Here is a 26,530-nt window from a genome sequence, read left to right as displayed (position 1 = left end):
GACATAAGTCATATGTAGGTTCTAGAAGTAAAACTCAAGTCCTTTGGAAGGGCAGTCAATGCTCTTAACCACTATGTCCCTCCTTATCCCTGAAGAGCACACATATTTTGATTAAGACATATACACGAAGCTAGGTATGCATTTTCCACTTGGGCATCATGTCAGCACTCAAACAATTTTGATATTTTAGAACACTCCAAATTTACATACTAAGGGTGTCCAATCTGTATTTATGTTGTATATTTTCATATGTGTTAGAAGTGGCAGAGACCTACATTATTTAATCACTAAGAGGATACAATAAATATCCTATGGTTCATACACAGAAAAGAATAATCGTAACTGGTTGTATATACTAATAAGGGAAGCATAAACTCAGGCCTGCATTTCTTCCTTTTCTTGTTACCTTGACAAGAGGTAATTTAGAGGGAGCATTTGTTTTAGCTTATAGCTTGGGGGAGGGTCAGTCCATAATTAATGGTCAGGAAGGCACAGGAGCTTGAGTGCGAGGCCGTCAGGAAGCAGAGAGATGAATGCTCAATGCTTTCTCCTTGTTATTTTATTTATGTAGCTCTGGTTGTGCTGGCACTCGCTCTGTAGACCAGGCTGGCCTCAAACTCACGGAGATCCTCCTGCCTCTGCCTCTCAAGTGCTGGGATGAAAGGCGTGTACCACCATGCCCGGCCCACTTTCTCTATTTTTATTCATTCTAAATGGTGTTGCCCACATTTATATTGGGTTTTTTTTACCTGAATTAACTCAACTGAAAACCTCCCTTGTACATAGACCCAGAGGTTTGTCTCCCAGGTGATCCAGGTCTTGTCAAGTTGACTGTCAGTATTAAACATGGGGGGGGGGCTTAAATCTCTTCGAGAAGAGCTATATGCAAAGGCAGGTGGTGAGGAGGATATCAGCACACCAGAGCAGGTCTAAAGTACTTTGGTAAAAATAATATTAAGAACCTACTGATGCAGCTATTTTTGCTTTGTAGAGGAACAGATGGTTTATTTATAACTATCCTATTTAAGTTACAGGTGAAAATTTATCAACATAGAAGGCACAAGATTTTCTTTTCATCTTGTTTTAAATGTGGCCCCTTGATAACTTGCAATGACAGAACTTTATTATCTGTACATGTAGGAAGCAAAGTTATTACAAAGAGTCAATATCAACAGTGATTTGAGATATAATGTAAGGATAAGTGTTTGGTTTTTTAAACCAAAGAACACACATTAGAAACAGACTTATGGGCTGTGAGATGGCTGCGATGTTAAAGTGCTTGCTGGAAACAAGAGGACCAGAGTTCAAATCCCGAGAACCTATGTAAGCGCCGGGTGGCGTGGCAGAGTGTCTGTGACCCCAGCCTCGGGTGGCAGGGCAGAGACAGATGGCAGAGGCTGACAAAACTAGCTCAGCTGGCAAGCTCCACTCCAGTCTGAGAGACCCCGCCCCAAAGAGTAAGGTGGAAGTGCAATCAGAAAAGATTGCTGACATCAACCTGAGCTCCAACACATGAAAAATGTTCATACTGTACTTCTGATAACTCGTGTATTTAGACACACACACACAAAACCCAACAGTAATGGGAATTTCGTGGCTTACAGACAGAAAAATATGCTAGAGCTAAAACTGCATGTGTGAATTAATGGTCACGCTTCACTTCATTGCTCCTTTAAGCCACCGAGAATAGCATGAAGAAAGCGACAGGCTCTCTTCATCAGATCATGACTAACACACAAGAGTAAGTGCAGCCTTTCTTTTTCTCCCGTCTCCCTCTCACCTCATCATCTTTCAACTTAAAATAAGTCTTAGCCGGGCAGTGGTGGCGCACGCCTTTAATCCCAGCACTCGGGAGGCAGAGGCAGGCAGATCTCTGTGAGTTCAAGGCCGGGCTGGACAACAGCCTCGTAAAAAAAAAACAAAAAGTCTTGAGTTGTTTTTAAAAACCAATCCCTGGCTTATTAGCACCTTCCTTTTCTATAAACAGGTGATGCTAGTAAACGGCTGGCATTCCATGCATGGGAAAATGGTGACTGACAGGGAGACAGCACAAAACACCACGTTTATTCTCTCAGACTGCAGAGCAGCGGCCCCTACTCAGAGGTTGAGGAAGAACAAAACTTCCCATGAATGCCAATAGACCCTTACTCAAATGCCAAAACCTGGCTGTTTCCTAAATGCTTCACTGTCACATGGAATCACAAGTTGTCAGGGGACACCCAGAGCTATGCTCTACCCTGGAGTGTTCCTTCTGCCTCCTCCTAGTTACCCTCAGTTCACAACTGGGACATGGACACACGCTTGTCCTCACTGCCTCCATTCTTTAGCAAGCACCCCCCCCCCCCCCCCCCGCACTGTCCGTGAGCCTCCAACAAGTCTTCAAAGAAAAGCTGTGACTCGGTTTTAGAACTTTGTATTTATCCCCAACAGCACAAGGGTGAATTGCTGTGTTGTTCAATAAACTACAGAAGATGCATGCCCAGAACATAGTTACAGTCAGACTGAATTCACAACCAAACCTAAATATGTTTTGGGGGGAGGGGACAACAATCACATTCACCTATTTCTAAATGAACTCATAGCTACAAATATTTTAGGTAACGGAGACCATAAATGTTAATTTTCAGTAGACTTAGCTCTCAATACAGTTATACAATACTTACAGTATATTTGCTTGAAAATTTTACTTGCAAGCAAAAATGTAGACCAGAGATGTGTTCAAATTCAACAATGTCAGTAAGAAATGATGAGACCATGCATGTCCACAATACCAGCATTTGGGAGGTAGAGAAAGAAGGATCTTCAGTTTAAGGCCAGCCTTGACTGCACAGTAAGTCCAAGGCTGTACTGGTTTATAGGAGACCCTCATCTCACACATACAAAAAAATAGTGAAAAGACTCATGATAGCATATATTCACTACTAGGCAAGAGACTTTTTTTTTCATAATCCTGCTACATAAATAATAACACCAAGAATAGGATAAATTGTTTGAATGCAATTTAAAAATCAATTTAATGTTTATAAAAAGTCATATTGAAGCTCACTAACCTAGGCCCATCCTCCTGGGGACTTACACTGAAAATGAAAACACAGCTAAGGTTGAAGTGAAACTGCAGAGCAGAGACGTGTCTAAATCCAAGAATGGCAGTAAGCAGCGAGGAGAGTGCATGCCTGTATGCCAGGCACTGCACACTGCAGAATTCCAGCACCGATGGAGGAGGAAACAAAGACTCCCTATCAGCCACGTACATGCAACAAAACTCCCTCGCACGGCCTAAACTCCACCAGGCACAGTAAGAACTGCACTAAGAAAGGCAATAATCCGAAATGAGAGCATACAAATCACATCACTGGGAAGGGGTAAGCCTCAGGAGTTTTATGGTCAAAATCAGATTTCAGTCCCCAAATTCTCTGCGGTTGGTTCACAAATAAGGGTGTGATTTCATTACAAAAGTGAACTACAGCCTCTAGTGGTACTAGTGAGAACAAGACAGTCTAGGCAAAAAAAAAAAAAAAAAAAAAAAAGAAATCTTTTGAAATTGTCAAAAGAATGACCCAAATCAATTCTATGGCTGATGTGTACTCTCATTCCTTATTAGATACTTTGCAGACTTTTTCTTTTATATACATACAGTCTTCATTTATGAACAAATAAAAGAAAATAATCTTTTTCTTTTTAAACAGTTATGTAGCCCAGTTTGGTCTTAAAGTTGGTATATAGTTATGGCTGGCCTTGATCTCTTGGCTTTTCTGCTTCCACCTCCTAAATGGTAGGGTTATAGGCATGGACCACCTAGAAAATAACCATTTCCCAGAGAAAAGTTTTTCAGTTTCCCCATCATTACCTAAGGTCTGTGATCCCTATGAAAAAGGCTACTAGGAAAATAAGATGTTAAAAGTGCATCATGGACTTTAACCAGCAGTTCAGGATTTCCATGTTTTACATTCTCTTCATGCCAGGCTGTACTGCAGAGGTACACTGCAAACCCCCCACCCCACACACACATACTCTAGGTGTGTGTTCTTAGTTTGCAACTGCCATGGAGCCCTCTGACCACAGAGTATAGACCTGGGCTTCCCTAAAGCCTCTTCCAATTAGGCCAACACGGAGAACCACAGAGCTAAATAATGGAAAGGAACGCTAAATCTGATTATAATAATGTATAATTAATGTAGTTTAATCAAATATAACATTCCTATAGGTCATTTTTTTAACCGATAGTGAGTTCAATGTGTAAGGTAAGCTGTGATGGTTATGTGAATCTTTTTCCTTACCGTAGCCTGGTTTGCATAAAGAAAGACCACAGGTAGAGCAAATTTGCTCTCAAAGATTGCTCACTTCCTCATATCTGCCCATGGCACTGCTGATTATTCTTTTAAAGGCTAAAAGATTATTATCATTACTTAGGCAATGCTATTAGACCAAAGAAAGCATAAAGGCAACTAATGTCCAATCATAAAGTAAATTACAATTCTATTCCAGTAAGACTGCAAAAAGACTAGTCAGCCCACTGCACAAATGTCAGTTAAATCATGAAGCACAATCTGAAGTGAGGCTGAGAGCAGAGTCTTACCTGTGTCCTCGAATGTCAGACTGGTCACACACACCCCCAAGTGCAATCCTGTGGAACTCTCGACCCAGAGTCTTGGCCACCGATCTCCCCACGCTTGTCTTGCCTACTCCAGGAGGGCCAACAAAACAGAGGATTGGGCCCTTCAGGTTGTTTTTCAGCTGTCTGACAGCCAAGTACTCCAGAACCCTCCTCTTCAATTTTTCCATAGCGTAATGGTCATTGTCCAGAAGAATCCGGGCTGCCCGAATGTCCAGGCGGTCTGTCAAACAATCCAACAGAAGTCATTTCAACACTTGGGACTTTTAAGTGAAAGAACTCTTTTCAAGCTTTACAAGAGCCTAAATATTATTTAGAAAGAAAATTGATGAAAAACAGATTTGGATCGCTCTAAGTCTTCAAATTGATTATGTTAGCTAGTTTTTTGTTTGTTTGTTAACTTGGTACAAGCTGGAGTCATCTAAGAGGAGGGAGCCTCAACTGAGAAAATGCTTCCATAAGATTGGACTATAGGCATGTCTATGTTGTGTTTTCTTGACTGATGACTGACATGGGATGGCCCAATCCATTGTGGGTGGTACCACCCTTGAACTGGTGGTCCTGAGTACTATAAGGAAGCAAGCCATGAGGAGCAAGACTGTAAACCTCAACCCTCCATGGCCTCTGCATCCAGGCTCCTGTCTGACTTCCGTGGGTAACAGACTGCCAATTGTAAAAAGAAATAATCCTTTTCCTCTCAAGTTACTTTTAGTCATGGTGTTTATTGCAGCAATAGAAAAAAGCTAAGATAGAGTCTCTATTGTGCGTGATTATTCTATTTAAGATTCAGTGTCTCCAGAGACACTCACCTATTAAAACCCCATGCTCAAATCATGTAATTTGTAATGATTTTCTATATATCCATCATTTCTTTGGGGCATATGTTTTCTTTTTCTTTCTTTCTTTCTTTTTTTTTTTTTTTTTGGTTTTTCGAGACAGGGTTTCTCTGTAGCTTTGGAGGCTGTCCTGGAACTCACTTTGTAGACCAGGCTGGCCTCAGACCCACAGAGATCCGCCTGCCTCTGCCTCCCGAGTGCTGGGATTAAAGGCGTGCACCACCAACGCCCGGCTTGGGGCATATGTTTTCTATATAATTTATTGTGCTGCCATTTTTCCTTTAGGGGAGGCAGGAGATGATATAGAGGCCATAACCATGTGGGATGTCTTTTAATGTGTTTTTGAATCCAGTTCAGTATAGGAAATGTTAAGGGAATATGGATAATTAAATAATATACTGTAAAGTAGCCATGAGGTTTTGCTGAAATGTATATATGTCATTGAAAGTTGTGTAACATTAAATGGGGAAGAAAAGAAAAGCATTTTACAGAAGCCCTCATTGTAAGTTCAGTATGAACTTACACACGCCCTGAGACGACACACCACACTGTTAGGAGAAGATGATTACAGGTAACTGCTTTCCTGTTTGTTTTAATGGGTTTCTAGAATAGGGGAGGGAATATATAATACTACTGCTGAAATGAGAAAAATACCCTAAATGTTTACATTTCTGTTGTTACCTGGAGGGGATGATGTCAATGGACAACTGTGTGGCTCTGCTTTCTCCTTTACATTTATGTAGGTTAGGGTGGTTAGGCTTGTGTAGCAAGTGCTTTTACCCCCTGAGGCATCTTTCTTCCCAGCAACCCCCTTTCATGTCAAAGCATTAGCAGAATGCAAGCCAAATTCATACAATCATCTCAATAAATACAGAAAAGCATTTGACCAAGTTTTTTGTTTGTTTTTTTGTTTTTTGTTTTTTGAGACAAGGTTTCTCTGTGGCTTTGGAGCCTGTCCTGGAACTAACTCTTGTAGACCAGGCTGGTCTCGAACTCACAGAATCGACTGCCTCTGCGTCCTGGGTGCTAGATTAAAGGCAAAGTGTGCACCACCATGAGCCCAGCAAAGTTCACTTTTTATGTTTTCATGTCAAAATTTCAGCAAACTTTGGGGTAGAGGCTAATGACCAAGGAGAAGGCTAGAACTGACTCAGGCACCCAGAGGCAGGCAGCCCCGCAACACATGGGCCAAGCTGTGGAAGCAGGGAGGAGGCTGGAACTCACTCGGGTTAAGTGCACAGGCTACTAAGAGAGGGAGTTATCATTTCCCCTGGGATTGTGGCCACTGGTATGTTGCCAATGCTCCAGTGGAGACCCACACCACGTGCACAGGGGCAACATTGGGCAGATTCAGTGTGTTACACAATAATCAGAAAGTGTGGTTTTGATGTGAAAGCATTAATAGACAATGGAAAAAAAACAGCATCTTCAACAAATGGTGCTGGTATAACTGGAGGCTGGCATGTGGAAGAATGCCGATAGATCCATGTCTACCACCATGCACAAAACTTAAGTCCAAATGGATCAAAGACCTCAACATAAATCCAGTCACACTGAACCTCTTAGAAGAGAAAGTGAGTGGTACCCCTGAATGAATTGGTACAGGAGACAGCTTCCTGGACATAACTCCAATAGCACAGACACTAAGATAGACAATTAATAAATGGGACCTCCTGAAACTGAGAAGCTTCTGTAAGACACAGTCAGCAAGACAAACAGGCAGTCCACAGAATGGAAAAAGATATTCACTAACCCCACATCTGACAGAGGGCTGATCTCCAAAATTTATAAAGAACTCAAGAAGCAAGTCTCCAAAACACTAAAGGATCCAATTAAAAAGTGGGCTACAAGGCCGGGTGTTGGTGGCGCACGCCTTTAATCCCAGCACACGGGAGGCAGAGACAGGTGGATCTTTGTGAGTTCGAGACCAGCCTGGTCTATAAGAGCTAGTTCCAGGACAGCCTCCAAAGCCCCAGAGAAACCCTGTAAACCCTGTTTCGAAAAACCAAAAAAAAAAAAAAAAAAAAAAAAAAGTGGGCTACAGAAAGTGTTCAACATCCCTAACCACCAAGGAAATGCAAATCAAAACAACTCTGAGATACCATCTTACTCCAGTCAGAATGGCTAAAATCAAAAACTCCAATGACAGTTGGAGAGGATGTAGAGAAAGGGGAACACTCGTCCACTGCTGGTGGTAGTGCCAACTTGTACAGCCACTTTGGAAATCAGTATGGAGATTCCTCAGGAAAATGGGAATCAGTCTACTACAACACCCAGCAATTCCATTCTTAGGCATATACCCAAAAGATGCCCATTCATACAACAAGGACGTCTGTTCCATTATGTTCATAGCAGCATTATTTGTAATAGCCAGAACCTGGAAGCAATCTAGATGCTCCTCAACCGAAGAGTGGATAGAGAAAATGTGGTACATTTACACAATGGAGTACTATTCAGCAGAAAAAACAATGGAATCCTGAAATTTGCAGGCAAATGGATGGCACTAGAAGAAACCATCCTGAGTGAGGTAACCAAGTCACAAAAAGAGAAACATGGCATGTACTCTCTCATATATGAATTTTAGACATAGATCTGGGGAATGCCAGCCTACAATCCCATGGTCAGAGAGTCTGGGAAACAGAACCTTCATTCAGAGGCTGATGGAAGCAGAGGCAGACTCCCACAGCTAAGCACTGAGCTAAACTCAAGAAATCCAGTGACAGAGATGGAGGACTGATGAGCAAAGGGGTTAAGACTGGGCTGGTTTAACCCCCAGAAACAGCTGACCTGACAAGGGTTAGCTCTTGAATCCCAGACTGATGCCTGGGAATCTAGCATGGGACTGATCAAGACCCCCTGAATGGGGGTGTCAGTGAGGAGGCCTAGGGAATATATTGGGCCTTGGGCAGTAGATCAGTATTTATCCCTGGCATACAAATGGACTTTGGGCGCCCATCCAACAATGAGAGATGCACTTTCACCCTGAACTCTTGGGGGAGGGTCTAGGCCCTGCCCTGGATGAAATGACAGACTATGGACACCCCTATGGAGGACCTCACACTCCCTGGGGAAATGAGGGGGTGCTGGGGGGGGGGTTGGTGGGAGGGCATGGGAGGAGGGGAGGGTAAGGGAAAGGGACCTGGAATTGTCGTGAAGCAACCTTGTTTCTAATTTAAATTTAAATTTAAAAATAATTTAAAGAACTTCATTTACACAGAAATAATGCATTCAATCCAAGTAAGGTGCTCGAAGGCATGGCTGCCTGTCGCTGTCTTCTATTGGTGACTTAGTAAACTCATGACCTAGGTGGAAGCTGGTCTTTAACTGCACAAACCGGTACAGGTGTAGCTGCATGTGGCTGGAGAAACACTACCACATGGAAAAGATTATTTCAGGTCCATGATCAAATTGACCATTAATACTGCCATGCCCAAAAGCCCATTCTCTATGGAGGGATACTCTCTCATCCTAGGTCCTGCCCCAAATGATGTGACAGACTTTGACGATTCCCCCATGGGAGGCCTCACTCTACCTGAGGATTGGATGGGGGGGTTGTTGGAGGGAATGGGAGGGTGGGAGGGAGAGGGAACTGGGATTGGTATGTAAAATATGACTTTTAAATTTAAATAAAAATTATTTAGCCGGGCAGTGGTGGCTCACGCCTTTAATCCCAGCACTCGGGAGGCAGAGGCAGGCGGATCTCTGTGAGTTCGAGGCCAGGCTGGACCGACAGCCTCCAAAACAATATAGAGAAACCCTGTCTCGTAAAACCAAAAAAAAAAAATATTTAAAAGAGAAAAATAAAAAAACAATGGAATCTTGAAATTTGCAGGCAAATGGATGGCACTAGAAGAAACCATACTAAGTGAGGTAACCCAGTGACAAAAATACAAACATGGTATGTACTCACTCATATATGGATTTTAGACGTGGATCAGGGGATTACCAACCTACAATCCCACTGCCAAGAGGGTCTAGGAAACAGAACCTTCATCCAGCGACTGATGAAGCAAAGGCAGATACCCACAGACAAACACTGAACTGAACTCCTGGAATCCAGTGTCAGAAAGAGAGAACTGATGGACAAAGGAGTTAAGAATGGGCTGGTTTAAACCACAGAAACAGTTGACCTGAACAAAGGGGAGCTCCTGGACTCCAGATTGATGGCTGTGTGGAAAGCATGGGACTGACCCAGACCCCCTGAATGTGGGTGTCAGTGAGGAGGCCTAGGTAATCTATGGGGCCTTGGGTAGTATTTATCCCTGGCATACAAATAGACTTTGAGTGCCCATGCCACAGTATGGAGGTTCTCTCAGCTGGGACTCTTGGGGGAGGGCCTAGGCCCTACCCTGGATGACATGACAGTTACTGGAGTTCCACCATGGAGGACCTCACCCCTCCCTGGGAATTGGAGTGGAGATTGGGTCGAGGACTGGGGGACCTGGTGGGGAGGGCAGGGGAGGAGGGGAGGGAGAAGGAACTGGGATTGACATGTGAAACAAGATTGTTTCTAACCTAAATAATTATTATTTAAAAAAAAAGAATGGAATAGAACAGAGCCCAGTAATAATTCATACATATATGGCCAACTAATTTTCAATAAGGCCTTCAAAACTGAATACTAGGGAAAGGATAGTCTCTTCCAACAAATGCTGCAGGGAACACCAGACAGTACATGCAGATGAATGAGAAGTTCTAGAGTTGTTCTTGGCAATGACAATTTTGAAAATGACATCAACGGCATTTCATCAAATGCAGAATCAAGAGCTGGGCGTGTGCATGCTTGTAATCCTAGTACTGGAAAGGTGGAAGGCAGGAGCATCCTCCTTAGCTATACAGTGAGTTCAAGCCAAACTGGCCTACATAGGACCCTGTCTCAAACAAGCAACAAACCAAATTATACCAAGTAACAGTGAGAATATGGAGAAATGGGAGCCTCACACACAGTTACAGCGATGGGAATTGGTATGTCCAGAATTAAAAACAGTATAGAGGTTTCTCTTCTTTGGCAGGATGGGAGTGGTGAGGTTGTACTTTTGCATCACAGTCTAGCATTCAAGGAAGTCAGTGCAGAAACCCACAAGAGCTGATGCAGAGACCATGGAGGAGTGCTGCTTGCTGGCTTGTTCCCCACTGCTTGCTCAGCCTGCCTTCTAACACAGCCAGAGCCACCAGCCCAGGAGTGGCATCACTCACAATGGGCTGGGCCCTCCCCCATCAATCACTAGTTAAGAAAATGCCCCACAGGCACACCAGTCTTATGAAAGCAATTTCTCAACTGTGGTTATTTATTCTAAAATAACTGTAGCTTCTGTCAAGTTGGAAAAACAAAAACAAAAACCATGACAGCCTAAAAATAATAAATAGCTTTGTTAGATCTGAGAAACAGAAAAAATGGTCCGAGGAATTTTTTGTTTCTTTTTTGAAACAGGGCCTCAGGCAGCATAGACTTGCCTTGAATCCACTACATGGTCCTTGTGTTATTGATCTTTGGCTGCCGCTTCTCAAATGCTGTGATTACAGGAGTGTACCACCATGCCTAGCACAAGAAGATGTTTCTAACTCTTTCTTTTACTCCTGAATGTGTTCTCAGTAACTGCTGTGTTCTTAGATGCTAGTACAAAGGTTTCTTAACACTTAAAAAATAAACCTACCAGCCAGGCAGCAGTGGTGCACCCCTTGAACCCCACCACTTGGGAGGCAGAGACAGTTGAATCTCTGAGCTTGAAGCCAGCCTGGTCTACAGATCCAGTTCCAAGACAGAGTGTTACATAAAGAAACCCCGTCTCAAAAAACCACAAATAAACAAATATACAAACAAACCATATGACTAAGCAGTCCCACTTCTGGGTATATATAATTGAAAGCAGGACCTTGGAGAATGTCTACATGCTGACATAAAGTGCAATATGATATTATTTACAATACCTAAGAAATGAAAGCTGTTCAAATGTCCACTGAGATGAATAGATGAAGAAAATGTGGTATATCCATGTAACTATTATATTTAGACTTAAAAATAAGGAAATTTAATTAATTTCAATACACAGAGCTCTCACACTAACAGAAATGAGCCAGACACAGACTCATACTGCATGCTTTCACTTAAAATGTGGAATTTAAAACTCTCAGACGTAGATATAACGGCTGCCAGGATCTAGGGGAAGAAGGGTGTGGAGGGTGATGGTAAAAGAGTCTCAATTTTCAGTTAGACAAGTGTGAGTTCTGGAGACCTACTATGTGACACAGTGCCAAAAGCTAACAAAACTGCTTTGTATTTTTAAAATGTGCTAACAGGTAGAGGCAGGTGGATCTCAGTAAGTTTGAGGTCTACATAATGAATGAATCCTAGGACAGTCAAGGCTATTTAGTGAGACCTTGTTTCCAAAACCAAATCAAACCAAACCAAACCAAAATTTATTAAGAAGAGGGCTGGAGAGATGATTACAGTAAAAAGCACTGGCTGTTTTACCAGATGACCGAGGCTCAATGTCCAGCACCCACAGGCTTTTCAAAACTTTCTACAATTCTAGTCTCAGAGAATCCAACAGACCTCTGCTGGCCAACTTGGGCCCTGCACACAAGTGATACACAGACATACATGGAGCGAAAACACTCTACACATAAAATAAAAAAACTTAAAAAATGTTGCTAAGAGCAGTTGTTACATGTTTTTGTCACCTCTCCCTCTCTGACTCTGCTTCTCTATCACACACATACCGATCAGAAGAATACAATGAGGGCTGGAGAGATGGCTCAGTGGTTATGAGTACCGGTTGCTCTTCCAGAGGACCCATGTTCAATTCCCAGCACCCACATGGCAGTTTATAATAGCCTGTAACTGCAATTTCACAGGATCTGACACCGTCACACAGACAGACATACAGGCAAAACCCCAAAGTACACTAAATAAATAAATAAATCTTAAAAAGAAGAAGAACACAAAGAATGGGAGCCGACTTTGGGAAGTGATAGGTATACTTACAGTGTAGGTGATCCTGATAATTTCATGAAAGGTATTTTGAATTTCATGAAGATGTAATCATAACATGTGTGCAACTTTTTCTATGCCACAACATCTCAATAAAGTGGTTTCAAAATAATTAAAGTAAAAATTTGTTGCTATTTGTTTTTTGAGATAGAGTTTCCCAATGTAGCCCAGGCTGACCTTAAGCCTTGAACCCTCCTGAATGTGGGAATATAGGCATGTAACACCATGCCCTGCTATGCTTGTAAAACCAAAGTTTGCATCAGATTTCTGAGTGACCATGAGACTTAAAAGCAGGTGTCATTGTGAGCTCACCAGTTGTACTTTTGTTCCAAGGAAGCTCCACCATAAGTTCCAAATAATTCCTAGTCAGAGCATATTCAGGCATTGACTGAGGCATTTTTTTGAGTCTGTGGGGAAAAATATGTAGTCAACAGGTTCAAGAACACAATAATTCCACAATAACAGAAAAAACAAGCATGTCTCCTTATAAAGTGTGCTTGAAAAACCTTAACAAGGTTTTAAAGAACTAGTTGACAAATTTAACATATATATATATATATATATATATATATATATATATATATCAGAAAATGGATGCTTTATTAAACTCCAAGGCTATCCTGAATGTTCAATCCGCTATACGTATGTATAAACTAAATATCCATACAAGTAAAAAATAAATAAAATATATCCTATTCTGTTGTTACGGTTCTCCTGTACTTTGCTTATAGAAGGAAAAACTGACAGGTCCCATTCCCTGGTGTTAATTAACGAATTAATTCATTGCGGTACTGGGGACAGAACCTGGGCCTTGTACATGATAGGCAAGCATGCTACTGTTGAGCTACAGCCCTAGCCCTCCTCTGGAATTCATACCTAATGAGAAAATGAAACAACAGAGCTGGGATACACCTCAGTAGCAGAACCATGCTTACTGTCCACAAGGTCCTGGGTTAAACTCTTAGAACCACGAAACAAACAGGCCCCTGACCTGTAAACAATTTGTAACTAAACAAAGGAATCTGGTCAGTTCTTTTAGACACTGAAAAGGCAGCTATAGTAGTTAGGTGTGACAGCAGAATACAAAGAGAACAGACAAATTGCCTCTCAGTCTTTGGAGAAAAGATCAGTGAAAATGGTTTTAATTTAGGAATATTGACAATGTTTTCACAGGTGAGCAAGGTGGTACATGCCTATGGTCTAGTCACTTAGGAGGCTGAGGCAGAAGGACTGAATTCAAAGCCAAGGCCAGTCTGACCTACATAGAGAGACCTTTTCCAAAAAAGCTGAGAAAAAGAAATGTTTCAAGATGTAAGCTATATAAAGCAATGAAAAAAGAACACTCCACTAATCACAGCTGCAAGTCAAGAGTTAGGGAGGGTGGGGCTGGAGGGATGGCTTAGCAGTTAAGAGCATTGGCTGCCTTTACAGAGGACCAGGTTTTGATTTCCAGCGCCCACATGATGGCTCACACCCATCTGTAACTCCAATCCCAGGGGATCCAATGCTTTCTTCTGATCTCCTCAAGCACTGCATGTATTTACAGGCTAAATACCCGCACAAACAAAATAAATACAGAGAGAGAGAGAAAGTTAATTATAAAAGTCAAGAAAGACCAAATGGCAATGAAGTAATATGCATAGGTGGTCTAAGAACCTATCAAGCACAAGAAAAGACAAAGACCAGTGAATAAACAATAGTGTAGCTTTTAGCATGACTCAAGGTAGCATAATCAAGTTTCCACGAGCAATCATTTTTAACATTAGCAAGCAAAATGAAGACACTAATGAACTTTTACCTTTTAATTTCTTTGACACAGACTTTATGAGCCTGCTCTGGCATATTAGACGTTTTAATTTTTTTCTCCAGCATGACAATATCATCATTATCTTCTTCCTCATCCTCATCTTCTAAGGTCCCTGGGATATGTGTAATCCTCCTGATGGGGCGGATTGCTATAACCTAAGTAGAAAGCATATGTCAAAACAAATCGGAGCTGAAGCAGGAGGCAAAGAGTTTACAAAGTGAGCCCAGTGTCCAAAGCATTAATAAAACAAAACAGGCAAGACAAGGAATGAAAAGAGGAGAGGTGGGGGGGGGGGATGAGTGAGAGAGAGAGAGAGGGAGGGAGGGAGGGAGGGAGGGAGGGAGGGAGGGAGGGAGGGAGGGAGGGAGGGAGGGAGGGAGGGAAAGAGAGGAAAGAAGTACCAGATTAAGGTAGGCCAGGATGGGTGCTACATAGACACTTAGGGCTACAGTTGGTACCTTCAGAAATGGGTTCAGAACTATTGGGAGGTAGGTGCACACATTCAGACATAGAACTTAAGAAACAGACCAGCATAAAGCAGGCAGGGTTGTCAGTGCACACAACAGATAGGACGTGTCTACGAGACACACTAGGAAGCAGGTGTCCTCCACACCTGACTGCACAGCTTTCTCACACACACTGCCACTTACACTCAGTAACTGCCAGGGTCTCCTGCATGTAAATGTCTCTTAGCATTCCCAACCTTTCCACGTTAATTTTAACTTCATCTGTCTCGTGGCTGGGTGAGTGCCACCTTGCTTACTTGCCTTCTTGTGATATTAAAGGCGTGCGCCATCACCGCCTGACTTTTCCCCACAATCTTGCTATCATATTTTAAAAATGCTGTATGTGTTCTTTGAATTCCCAACTCATTAGTATCATGAACTAATTTCAACTATTGCTAGACCAAAATGACAGCATTTTGGGAATGTTATTAAGAACCATGATTGGGGTTTATATACTAAAAGAAAATCCAGGCAATAAAGAGAACTGCTCTGAACACGTCAAGATCTTCTTAGAAACAATAAACTTTTGTCTTCTTTATTTTCAAATTCTTCTCAAGGTTTTTGTTTTCTTGTTTCTTTGTGAAATAGGTTCTTGCTAGGTAGTTCATGCTAGCTCCTATCACCTACACTCAAGAGATCACCTTACTTATTGCTCCCTAGTAGCTAGAAATACAGACACATACTGGCTTCCAAGTTTTTCATTTCTCAAAAAGAACTTAATCTCATATTAAAGAGAGAGAAAGAAAATGCAATAAAAGAGTGAGATAGGATGATGGCACATGTCTATACTCTTGGCAATCTTGAGGCTAGAGAAAGAGAACCGCCGTGAGTTCAAGACCACCGTGGGTGGCAAGGCAAGACCCTGCCAAGAAAGAAAAAAAAAAGGAAAAGAAAGAAAGATACTTACCCGCTTGTCATCATCTTGTTTGGGTTTTCGGGTTTTCTGAAGTAATTTCAGGCCTTCAATCTGTCTGACAAGCAGGGGTATGGTCATCTTGAACCGATCCTCCAGGCTCACGGCATCTAAGATCTAGGAAGCGTGAGTCAATTAATAGCACCTTTTCCAGAAGCACATGCTCTAAGCACAAGCAGGTTGAACCATGATTTAAGTCCTTAAATTACAAGAAAGGCAAAACTGTAATCCACATGGCCCTGGCCCCACTGGGACCCTACCAGGGTGGTGTGCAGTGCCTGAGTAGTTACAGCTCTGAGGCACTCTGTGTTGTGGTAGGCCTCACCTCTAGCCCAGCCTGAACCTACTGGCCACTTCGGGCACTTTGGCCACACTGGGCCTGGGTCAGCCAGTCTCCTTCAGGTAACTATGGGATGCAGCCAACTTGCCAATTTTCAGTGCCAATTTTCCTCTAAACTGAAAGAACCTCAACAATTCCATTAACATAGAAATCATGCTATAGAATAGCTAACACCACCAAATTATATTATCAGCAAGGTGGAAATGAGCAGAATTTTAAAAAGACACAAGCAAAAATACTGATTTTTATTTTAAAATGTCAAATCCAATGATCAAGAACTAAATATATAGCTGGGCTTGGTAACAGAAACAAAAAGAGGAAGAGAACCAAACATGATTGATTTCAACCGTTTCTGAGAATTAGTCCATGTGTATTTTGGATCTCAGCAAATTCTAGGTTCAAAATATTACTTTGTGTATGTGTCTGAATATGTATGCATGGGGTGTGTGGTGTGTGGTGTGCATGAACACACACATACACGGAGGCCAAAGGGGTTTCAATGTCAGATGTCTTCTTTATCTCTTTCCAACTCCTCTTTTGAGATAAGATTTCTCAGAGAGCCAGAACTTGCCATTTTGGCTAGACACTCACTAGCCAGTGAGCTCCCAGGATCCACTGTCTCCTAAAGTCCTGGAGTTACAAATGCTCACTTACCTCTGTGCCTCAATTTGACGTGGATGCTAGAACTCTGAACTCAGGTACCCATTCATGTACTTTACCCACTGACCCATCTCCCCAGCTCCAAATATTAAATTTTTCTATAGATGATTAACAGATCTCGAGGGCAGCCTGATTCAGCAGCTGCTCCCCTCCACTCCCTTGGGATAATGTGCTCACTAATGCTGCAGTCAGGTGACTCCAAAGCATGTCTGCACTCTCCTGCTTCTACCTTTTGAATCTGTACCAAGCAGCACATATCAGCTGAGGACCTGAGTCTGGATTCCCAGGGACCGTACAGAAGCTGGGGGTGCTGACTCATCTCCATAACTTTAGCACTTAGAGGTCAGGGGAAGAGCCAGGCAGATGTCCCAGACCTCACTGTCAGCCAGTGTAGCCAACCAGAGAGCTCCAGGTTCAATGAAACATCCTGTCTAAAGAAGGAAGGTATAAAGTGATGGAGAAAGGTAACTAACATCAATCTCTGATCCCCCATAACCCCAAATATGTGGCATTTAAATAAAAATTAGATATTTACTTTAAAAACCATCTTCTGCTTTCTGTTTTCATAAACTGACCACCACTACTACTGATTGTACCCCCCAAAAATGCATTGATTATGCAAACAACAATATAAACTCTGTTTTGTTTGCTTCTGGTCCTGAGACACAGTCTAAAATAGCCTTAAACTGCTGATTCAGGGTGGTGAGATTATGGCTGTGTGCTACCTACTGGCCTGGTAAAAATAACCACCTTTGAAAGTCAGTTCCTATTCTTCCTTCCCACCTCCCACTTCCTCCTCCTCTTTCCTCGAGAGAGGGTCTCATGTGGCCAAAGTTGACTTTGATATTCACATGCAGCCAAGGATGACCCTGAACTTCTGATCTCTCCACTTTACCTCCTAAGCGCTTCGATCACAAGCAAGTGTCACAATGCCTGGAAGAAGTCAATGTTTTAGAGTAAAAGCATCTTAACTACATCCTTGAGCCTCCTGAATGCGTTTATGAAGGTGAAAGGGTAAGTACCATCCAGATCTATTCCAGAAGGCCACAGTACCTGGAGCTTCTCTTTGTTACTTGTTCGAATAATTGAAGTTAGAATGTCCGGTAGAGCTTCCCTTGGAAGACTATCTAAAAGACGTCTCAATTTAGCAACGGCAGGAACTGACATATCCAACATTTCAACCAACTAAAAGAAAAAAAACAAAAGAGAGTCTAATTAAATCAAGCAGTGGCATTTGTGAACCAAAATAATCAGATTTTTATACAGGTTTAATGTTTGCGTCTGTATCTTTTGCTTTGAAAGACCACTGATTCATAACAGCAAGAATTTCACAGGCCACAGAAGAAACAAGTACTTCAGGCCTGAGAGGCAAGTCAGCAGGTACAAGTACCACTTTCCAGGTATGATGACCCGTGACTTCAAGGATCCACATGGTAGAAGGAGATAACTGCCTCCTGAAAGTTGCCCTCTGACCCCACACATATGCACAAAAAACCAAAATATTTTTAAATGTCTATGAATGAAAAGCAAAAACGGCTAGTAAGTAATACTAAAATTGTACAAGGCTTTGCAAATTGTTCTATGACTTTAAAACTCAAATGTATAGCAAAGTTGCATGATGAACTCCTTGTATTACTCATCTAGATTCATTAATTCTTCCTGTCTTGTGATGTTGCTTTCTCTCTGTGCACTTCCCAGACATACTACATGGAAGCTGCAGGCATCATGCCTCTTGTTCCTAATGAAAGAACACTCTCTTACATAACTACAATGTAGTAACTAGACTCTGGAAATTGATAGCACAGTTGATGCTAATATAACAGGCAATTACTACTTGAAATATTAGTTTTCAGTGTACTATTTGGGTTAATTAGTTTGCACACTGATAATTTATTTGGGGAGCGTACACCGAACAAACAAAACTTCCAGGCTAGTTAAGTTGAAGATAAGCTTCCAGCCACTGTCTTAGTTATTAGGACAAGTGACAGAGATTCCCTTTTCTTTTGGGCACACAGTTGGGCTGCCCTTTCTCACTTCCTCTGAATACAGAAACTGCTGCAGTCTTGGGCTGATCTTTGCCATTTTGTTGTTGTTGGTGGTGGTGGTTTTTGTTTTTGAGACAGGGTTTCTCTGTGTAGCTTTGTAGACTGGCTGGCCTCAATCTCACAGAGATCCAACTGCCTCTGCCTCCCAAGTGCTGGGACTAAAGAAAGGCTCGTGCCACCACTGCCTAGCTTGTGCGAATCTTTGAAACATAAGAGACATATCAACATTCCTTCTGGGCAGAAATACTAAATCAGATTCCCTTTTCTGACTCATAAGGAGAAAGGCTCAGCAAGTAGAACGAGTCAGGGATAGGGAAGAGTAGAAGGAACTCAGAAAGTTCCAGAAGAGCAGGTCTCCCTGAAAGAGCTAGAAAGCAAGGAGTTGAAGGGAAGGCAAGAGACGCTCTCACTAAACACACTCTTACAGTCTAACGAGGAGAGCAAAGCCAGTGGCTTCAATGCACATACTTAATTAAAAGTTCGTAACACAAAAATAAAACACACATATAAAAATGAAACAAAGCAGAGTACACACCAAATACAGGGGGGGAAAAGGCAGAAGCTAAATCTGATTTCCCTGCAAAAGTTCTTCTAATGTCACTGTAAAATCTTCACGTTTAACAGGCTTCCGTGGACTCACACGGGAGAAGTAAAGGTCAGAAGAGAGGCTACTGAGCTGCACCTTTGTGTTAAATGGGGTCATCCTGCTTCCCACCTCTGCAAATCACGAGCATATAAGCCTGCCTCACGTACTGGAGGTTCTTCCTTCCAGTACACACACTCTTCCTTCAGCCCTGAAGGGACAACTCCAGACCCTCCATATTTCTATTGCTGTTTCCCAGGGAGCGCATATTACTTTGAATGATCATCAGATGCAAATTCCACAGGCTGTGTACATCTGTTCCACACTTCAGTCATCAGTGGGTGTCTGAAATCAAGACCTTAGGCACCAGCTAGTCAGTCCTCAGACTCAGTCAGGGTCAGTGGATTACACTAATAGAAAAGTAGGAGACTACATTTGATAATACAATTTCACATTTTATTACAGTTTTAAGTAAAACTAGGTGGAAAAAGTTTTTAATCTAGAGTTGACAAAAAAACTGACACAGAATTAAGGAGAGTAATTCTTTATGCATAGCTAAAGCATGTTTCCCTCCTGGCATTCTAGCTAGTCAAAGTGTTACTGTTCTTGAAGTTGGTTCACTATGGCTTCACCCTTCCACAGCCGCTAATCTGTGCAGCCTGACTGGACCTGAAACAGTATAACTTCTATTATCTGGACTGAGTATTTTGGTGGCAACTCTGTATTATTTTCATTTAAACATTAAACACTTAGGTTTAACAGGTCTGGGGATTCTCAAGAAACTGTAATCATAACTTTGGAATACCTTTAGAAAGAGTTGGCCAGGATGTCCAGGATGATTTAAGAACAAACCTAGGCAAAGGAAAACTGGAATACACTATAAAATACCACAAATCATTTCAATGTATGCAGCTCGACAGCCCCACAGTTTCACCACCTCACAGAGTCACCTGATCTCAGGACAGCAAAGAACCAAGGGGCAAAAGGCTTTAAGGAAAAGTTGAAGGCACCCACCTGAACTGCATATCTGTAGAACTGCTCCGACAACTCTCCCAGCTCCTCCTTGGTTTTGCAGGTGTTGGGAAACTCCTCGAGTCGGTCCAGCTGCTCCACTTCAGCCACGGGATATGGTTTCTCTTTTAAGACCTGCACAATCTGGAACCTGCACAGGCCTGTGATCAGCAAAGTGTAGTGTGGCTTGGGCCAATTACTGCCCACAACCTGAACTGCCAGGGCAGCTGTCCCAATCCTGAAAAATACACAAAACATTAGCATTACACTTAACGTGCAGAACAGAAATTCCCTTCAAAAAGTCTGACGTAGCCAGGTGTGGTGGTGTACATCTTTAGTCCCAGAATTCAGGAAGCAGAGGCAGGGGCGTCTCTGAGTTCGAGGTCAGCCTGGTCTAAAGACTAAGTTCTAGGACAGCCAGGGCTACACAGGAAAATCCCCAGCCCCCACAAAAGTGCTGCGTTTCCCAGACTCAGAAAGACAAATATCGTGCTTTCTTTCACATACAAAATGCAGATCTAAACCTATAGATGCATGTGTACACTATGTCTACAGCACACAAATGCAGAAAGGGAGCACTGCAGGGAGAAAGAAGACTGAGGGAGGGAGCGAGGGAGGAGGAAATATGAGCACTCAGTTATTTCTGCCACCATGCCTGCTGCTTACAGCCACACTTTCCCTCCATGACAGTGATAGACTATTATCCCTCTGGAACCATCCGCCAAAAGAAATCCTTCCTTATATAAGTCACCTTGCAGCCACACTTTCCCTCCATGACGGTGATAGACCATTATCCCTCTGGAACCATCCGCCAAAAGAAATCCTTCCTTATATAAGTCACCTTGGTCATGGCGTTTTATCACAACAATAAAGAAGTAACTCAGACAGAAGTTGGTACCAAGGACTGGGCTATTGCTATGACAGACCTGACCAACTATTCTTTTTTTTTTTTTTTTTGACAAATGCTCAAGAATCTGGAAATTTAGACTAGAATTTAGTTGAATATTGTAATCAGAAATAAAGGTGCCATCCTACTAGGAGCTTGGAAAACAGTGCTATGAAGACTGTGTAGGCCAAGCTCAAGATGTTTTAGAGGGAACAATACTAGCAAAGGGGCTAGAGGACTGCTGGTGATATTGGCAAAACATGAGGCCTTTTTCTATCCACGTTCCAAGAACTTTTCCTGAGGCTAAATTAAAAGGTAGTGGACTGATTTCTTTGGTGGAGGAGAGTTCAAGACAGCCTAATATTGACTGTCACACAGTTATTAGTAATCACACTTATGCAGACTACAGTGATGACAGAGTAAGTGGGACAGGAATGATACAAAAATGTAGTTTGGAAGAAAAGGCCACTGGAAAGCATAATGTTAAAGGCAAGGCTTGTGCTGGGAGAAAGGCTGAAAAACGGCCAAGATTGGTGTCATTAAGGATGGACCAAATCCACACTGGAGTAAAGGAAAGAGCATCCTTTGGGCAAAATTCCACTGAGCTAAGCTTCTACCTCATAAAAGAAGACCTAAGGAATCGCCTGCTCTTAGAAAGGCACGACAAACAAAAGCTACTGCATATGTGATTCAAGGGGCCAGGGTACATCCCAAGCTGGCAGCTGAACTTAGAAGTATTGTTCACAGGTTTGGCCTTACAGTCATGAGGGATATGTGAGGAAAGAGGTTGTGGAACCTTTTCTGGAGATTCAAAGAACCACTGAGGCCAGACATGTGAGAAGGAAGGCCCTGAATCAAGGCCCTGAGAGGGCAAGAAGCCTTGACAGGCCATCTTATGGAGTTGTGAAGTTGAAGCCTGAGTTTCAGTGGAGACCCCAAATGTTGAAAATGCCAGCACTGTGGGACATCTGCCAAGTAGACCTATATACAGGGTGTAGAACCAGCCTGGAGAGTTTAGGAGTGTGTTGCAGACAGCAAAGCTGGAATGACAGAGCTTTGACACTGGATAAGAAGCTAGAAATTTTGGTGTTAGCCCTGCTGGGTTTTATGCCCTAATTCTTCCCTATTGAAAGGGTATTACATATCCTCTGCCATTGTATGTTGGAATTATGTAATTAGTTTTTTGGTTTTACAAGGCATTACAGTTAAGACAGTTCCTTGAGTCAAGAAATTTCAGTCTTTGGATTTAAAAACTGTTTTGATCCTGTAAAAGACTATGGGAACTTTTTAAGTTGAACTGGATGCATTTTGCATTAAAATATGGCCATGATACTCTGGAGGCTGGGGAGTAGAATGTGGTGATTTGAATATGATGCCCCCCACATTTTTGCACATTTAAATACTGTAAATGGGGCTCTTAATTGATCTAGATAATAAAAAGCCAGGGTCAGATATAGAGGGAAATGCTGAGAGATCAGAGAGAAGGAGCAAGCCACAGCACACCTTACTCCTTAGTGTCTCAGCAGACAGGAGATCGATTTCCTGTTTCTCCCTGCTTGTATCCTGTTTCTGCCCAGCTACGTCACTTCCTGTCTATCTGTATAGACCTTCAGATCTCTATGGTTAGCTAGTGGCAAACTCCATTCTCTGACCCCCAGACAGGCTTTATTTGTACAAGAAAGATATCACCACAAAATACTTGAGCCCCAGTTGGTGAGGCTTAGGGTGTATGGTCTTGCTGAAGGAAGTGCATCACTGGAGGGGGGCTTGGAAATTTCAAAACCTCCTGCCATCCCCAGTGTGCTCTTGCTGTTTCCTTATAGCATGCTTTCTTTGGGGCTACCAACCAGCTCCCAAATCAGGACACAGAGACTTCTTATTAGTCGTGAATGCTTGGCTTTATCATGCTTGTCCCACTAGCTCTTATAACTTAATTTAACCTGGTTCTTTTCATCTACATTTTGCCTTGAGGTTTTCTACCTACCTTTCTTTCTTTCTTTCTTTCTTTCTTTCTTCCTTTCCTTCCTTCCTTCCTTCCTTCCTTCCTTCCTTCCTTCCTTCCTTCCTTCCTTCCTTTCTCTCCTACTCCACGTCTATCTGTCTGCTAGCTGCCTGGCTGAGTAGCTCCAGTGTCTACCTCTCTTTCCTTTCCTTTTCTCTTCTCGTCTCTCCTACTTATTCTCTCTGCCCACCAGTCCCACCTATCCCTCCACGGCCTAGCTACTGGTCATACAGCTTTTTATTAGACCAATCAGGTACCTCAGGTAGGCATGGTGAAACAGCAACACATCTTTACATAGTTAAACAAATGCAGCATAAACATATGTAATACACTTTCACATAGTTAAAGTAATATTCCACAACATTTCCTAGTATGGTTTAAGATGTGAGCACTTGGCTGTTATTGCCACCATTCCTGGTTCTTGCTGCTATGCTTGACCACCATTGTGGTAATGATCTCTTATCCCTTTCAAACTGCAAGCCCAAACAAAACCAAGGTTCCCTTGGTCATGGTGCTTGATCATAGCAATAGAAAAGTAATTAATACACTACTTAGCTCCAGGTTTTATATATGAAAGTAAGCAAGTGAAATAGCCAATGAATCTAATTTCCTCCTGTCTGTCACTATGATGGCTAATCTCAATTGTCACCTTGATGGGACTCTGGGCATGCCTGTGAGACATTAACTTGATTCGGTTCATTAAGAAGGTAAGATCTGTCCACTGTGAGTGACACCATTCCCTAGTCTATGACACTGTTCTATATAAATAAGAAAATGAGTTGAGCACATTGCTGTCTGCTTCTTGATTTGGGATGTGATGTGAAAGCTAGTTCAAACTCCTGTTGCCCTGACTTTCTCACCTAAAATGTCAGTCACAATAAACCCTGCCTACCTGAAGTGCTTTTGTCAGAGTACTTCACCACAGCAGAAGAAAAGTACCCAGGATACTCACTCTTCTAAACAGTCTTGCCCTTCTACTAGAGTATGTACCTTATAAGATATGGAATTTGCAACTTCAGGCACAAATTCACACCTTTGGATGAGTGATGCCTTTCCCTTTATGCAGCTGCCCTGCAATAAATGCATCTTTGCAATATTCTGCTTTTGTTAAAGATCAAAGAAAATTTGAAGTTTCCAGTTGCAATGTACCTTCCGAACTTGTAAAACATTACAGAATGTTATTCCATATGAAGTCTGAGTAGGAGGGCTATGGTTTGTATAATCTGGAAACTGCCTTGGGCAATCCAGGAGAACTATTTGAAAATTCTATGGTGGTAGGAAAATCCAAACGGAACACTCAAGAAAGGCAGTTTTCTAAGGTGAGAGCAGAAAGGAATTGTTTAAACCATGTCCTATCTACCAAACAAGTGATTTTTGTTGTCATTGCTGTTTCTGTTTCACTCAAAAGCCCTCTATTCATATGAGAACTCCAAGTATTTTCTGTGGTTACCCATAGTTTCAAGTTACAAAGATATTTGTTAGCAATGGAGTTCCTGGCTTAGGTCTTATGACAATTCTCACTCTATCTCACCACAATGGATGATATGAATTTGTACTATTAGGAATTATAAAAATGAACACTTGTTAGCAGAGTGTCCTGGCTAGTTTTATGTCAACTTGATACAAGCTAGAATCATCTTAGAGAGACCCCAGTCAGGCCCCAAACTCTGGCGATCCCAGTCAGGTGAGCTTGGGTCTGGGGTTGGGTGGGGGGGGATGGACACACTCCCCATCCTCTGCCCGACACCCATCCCCTCGATCTTCCGGGGCGCTCCTGGCATCCAGAAGACCCGCCCACACAGGAAAGACATCAGCCCTTCCAGGCCCCAAACTCCAGCGACCCCAGTCAGGTGAGCTTGAGTCTGGGGGGGGACCTCCCCATGCCCTGCCTGACACCCATCCCCTTGATCTTCTGGACATCGTGTGTCCATAACATAAAGAGGGATGCTCTCTCAGCCTGGACTCTTAGGGGAGTGCCTGGACCCTACCCTGAGTGAAATGACAGACTCTAGATATCCCCTATGTGGAAGGAATTGGCAATAGGGTGGGAGGATGGGGGGGATGGCAGGGGGGGAGGGCGCGGGAGGAGGGGAGGGAGAGGGAACTGGGATTGACATGTAAAACAAGCTATTTAAAATTAAAATAATAAAAAATACAAAAAAAGATAGAATCATCTTAAAGGAGAGAACTTCAGATGAGAAAATGCCTCTATAAGATCAGGCTGTAGGCAAGCATTTTCTTAATTAGTGACTGATGTAGGAGGGCCAAACCCATTATAGGTGCTATATCTGGGCTGGTGGTCTTGGGTTCTATTAAAAAACAAAGAAAACAACCGGGCGTTGGTGGCGCACGCCTTTAATCCCAGCACTCGGGAGGCAGAGGCAGGCGGATCTCTGTGAGTTCGAGGCCAGCCTGGTCTACAAAGTGAGTTCCAGGACAGCCTCCAAAGCTACAGAGAAACCCTGTTTCGAAAAACCAAAAAAAAAAAAAAAAAAAAAAAAACCAAAGAAAACAAACAAACAGACAAAAAAACAGGCTGAGCAAGCCATGGTGAACAAGCCAATAAGCATCACCCCTCCATGACCTCTGCATTAGCTCCTCCCACCAGGTTCCTGTGCTTCCCAGTTCCTGCCTTGACTTCCTACGATGATGAACAGTGATATGGAAGTGTAAGCCAGATAAACCCTTTCCTCCCCAGGTTGCTTTGGTCATGGTGTTTCAGCAATAGTAAGCATACTTGGATAGATAGTTTCTAACTAGGTGAGATACAGAAAACACAGCTTTAATGAAACAGTGGAAACAGTTACACATCTCTAGGAAATATGGTTTTACTTTTTTTTGTCTTAGTGGCATGCTGTAAGCATTGATGTCAGTGATGATTTCATGAAAATGTATCATTATTAATAACTATTTAGAAACAAGTCAGGATTCTATTAGAACAGTCCCAAATTGAATAAATTAGAAAAGACATCTGTTGCTACAAATTGTTAACTGTCACCTTTTCTTAAAACATTATTTCCAAATGTAAGACACACAACTTGCAAACAGATGTTTCTTAGAAGAGTAGATAAAGACTTTGGAAGATCTAAGTAGACTCTTCATTGCATACATGTCAATATTAAATATTAAGCATAAACATTTTATTATTATCTGATAGTGTTCCTTGAATGCCTAAGAATATTGCTAGGTACAAGTAGGAGTGATGTGTGGGCAAAAATTGATTCTTTCAGCTATAGAACTATGAATCTGTTGATGTCTGTATACTTTGTTACATAAATGTCAAAGAAACTAACTTGGGGTCTTATAAATGAGTAAGAAAATCAACAAATAAAAGGGTT

The 26,530-nt window shown here is 42.3% G+C and overlaps 1 protein-coding gene across 1 annotated transcript in view; it reads right to left on the bottom strand.

The window, feature by feature from the left end:
• The window catches only part of Lonp2 (lon peptidase 2, peroxisomal), a 105,670-nt gene that overhangs the window by 72,642 nt on the left and 6,498 nt on the right, over positions 1–26,530 (bottom strand). Inside the window, exons 2-7 of the mRNA XM_040735334.1 lie at positions 20,308–20,542; positions 17,719–17,850; positions 15,660–15,782; positions 14,238–14,401; positions 12,752–12,846; positions 4,577–4,835 (exon numbers count right to left, since the gene is read on the bottom strand). Coding sequence (XP_040591268.1) covers positions 4,577–4,835; positions 12,752–12,846; positions 14,238–14,401; positions 15,660–15,782; positions 17,719–17,850; positions 20,308–20,542 — 1,008 coding nt within the window. The remainder of the gene's footprint in view (positions 1–4,576; positions 4,836–12,751; positions 12,847–14,237; positions 14,402–15,659; positions 15,783–17,718; positions 17,851–20,307; positions 20,543–26,530) is intronic.

Source organism: Mesocricetus auratus, unplaced genomic scaffold (assembly GCF_017639785.1).
Source record: "Mesocricetus auratus isolate SY011 unplaced genomic scaffold, BCM_Maur_2.0 Super-Scaffold_100045, whole genome shotgun sequence".
NCBI lineage: Eukaryota > Metazoa > Chordata > Mammalia > Rodentia > Cricetidae > Mesocricetus > Mesocricetus auratus.
The sequence above is the reverse complement of the archived record's forward strand: the minus strand, read 5'-3'. Positions and strand labels throughout refer to the sequence as shown.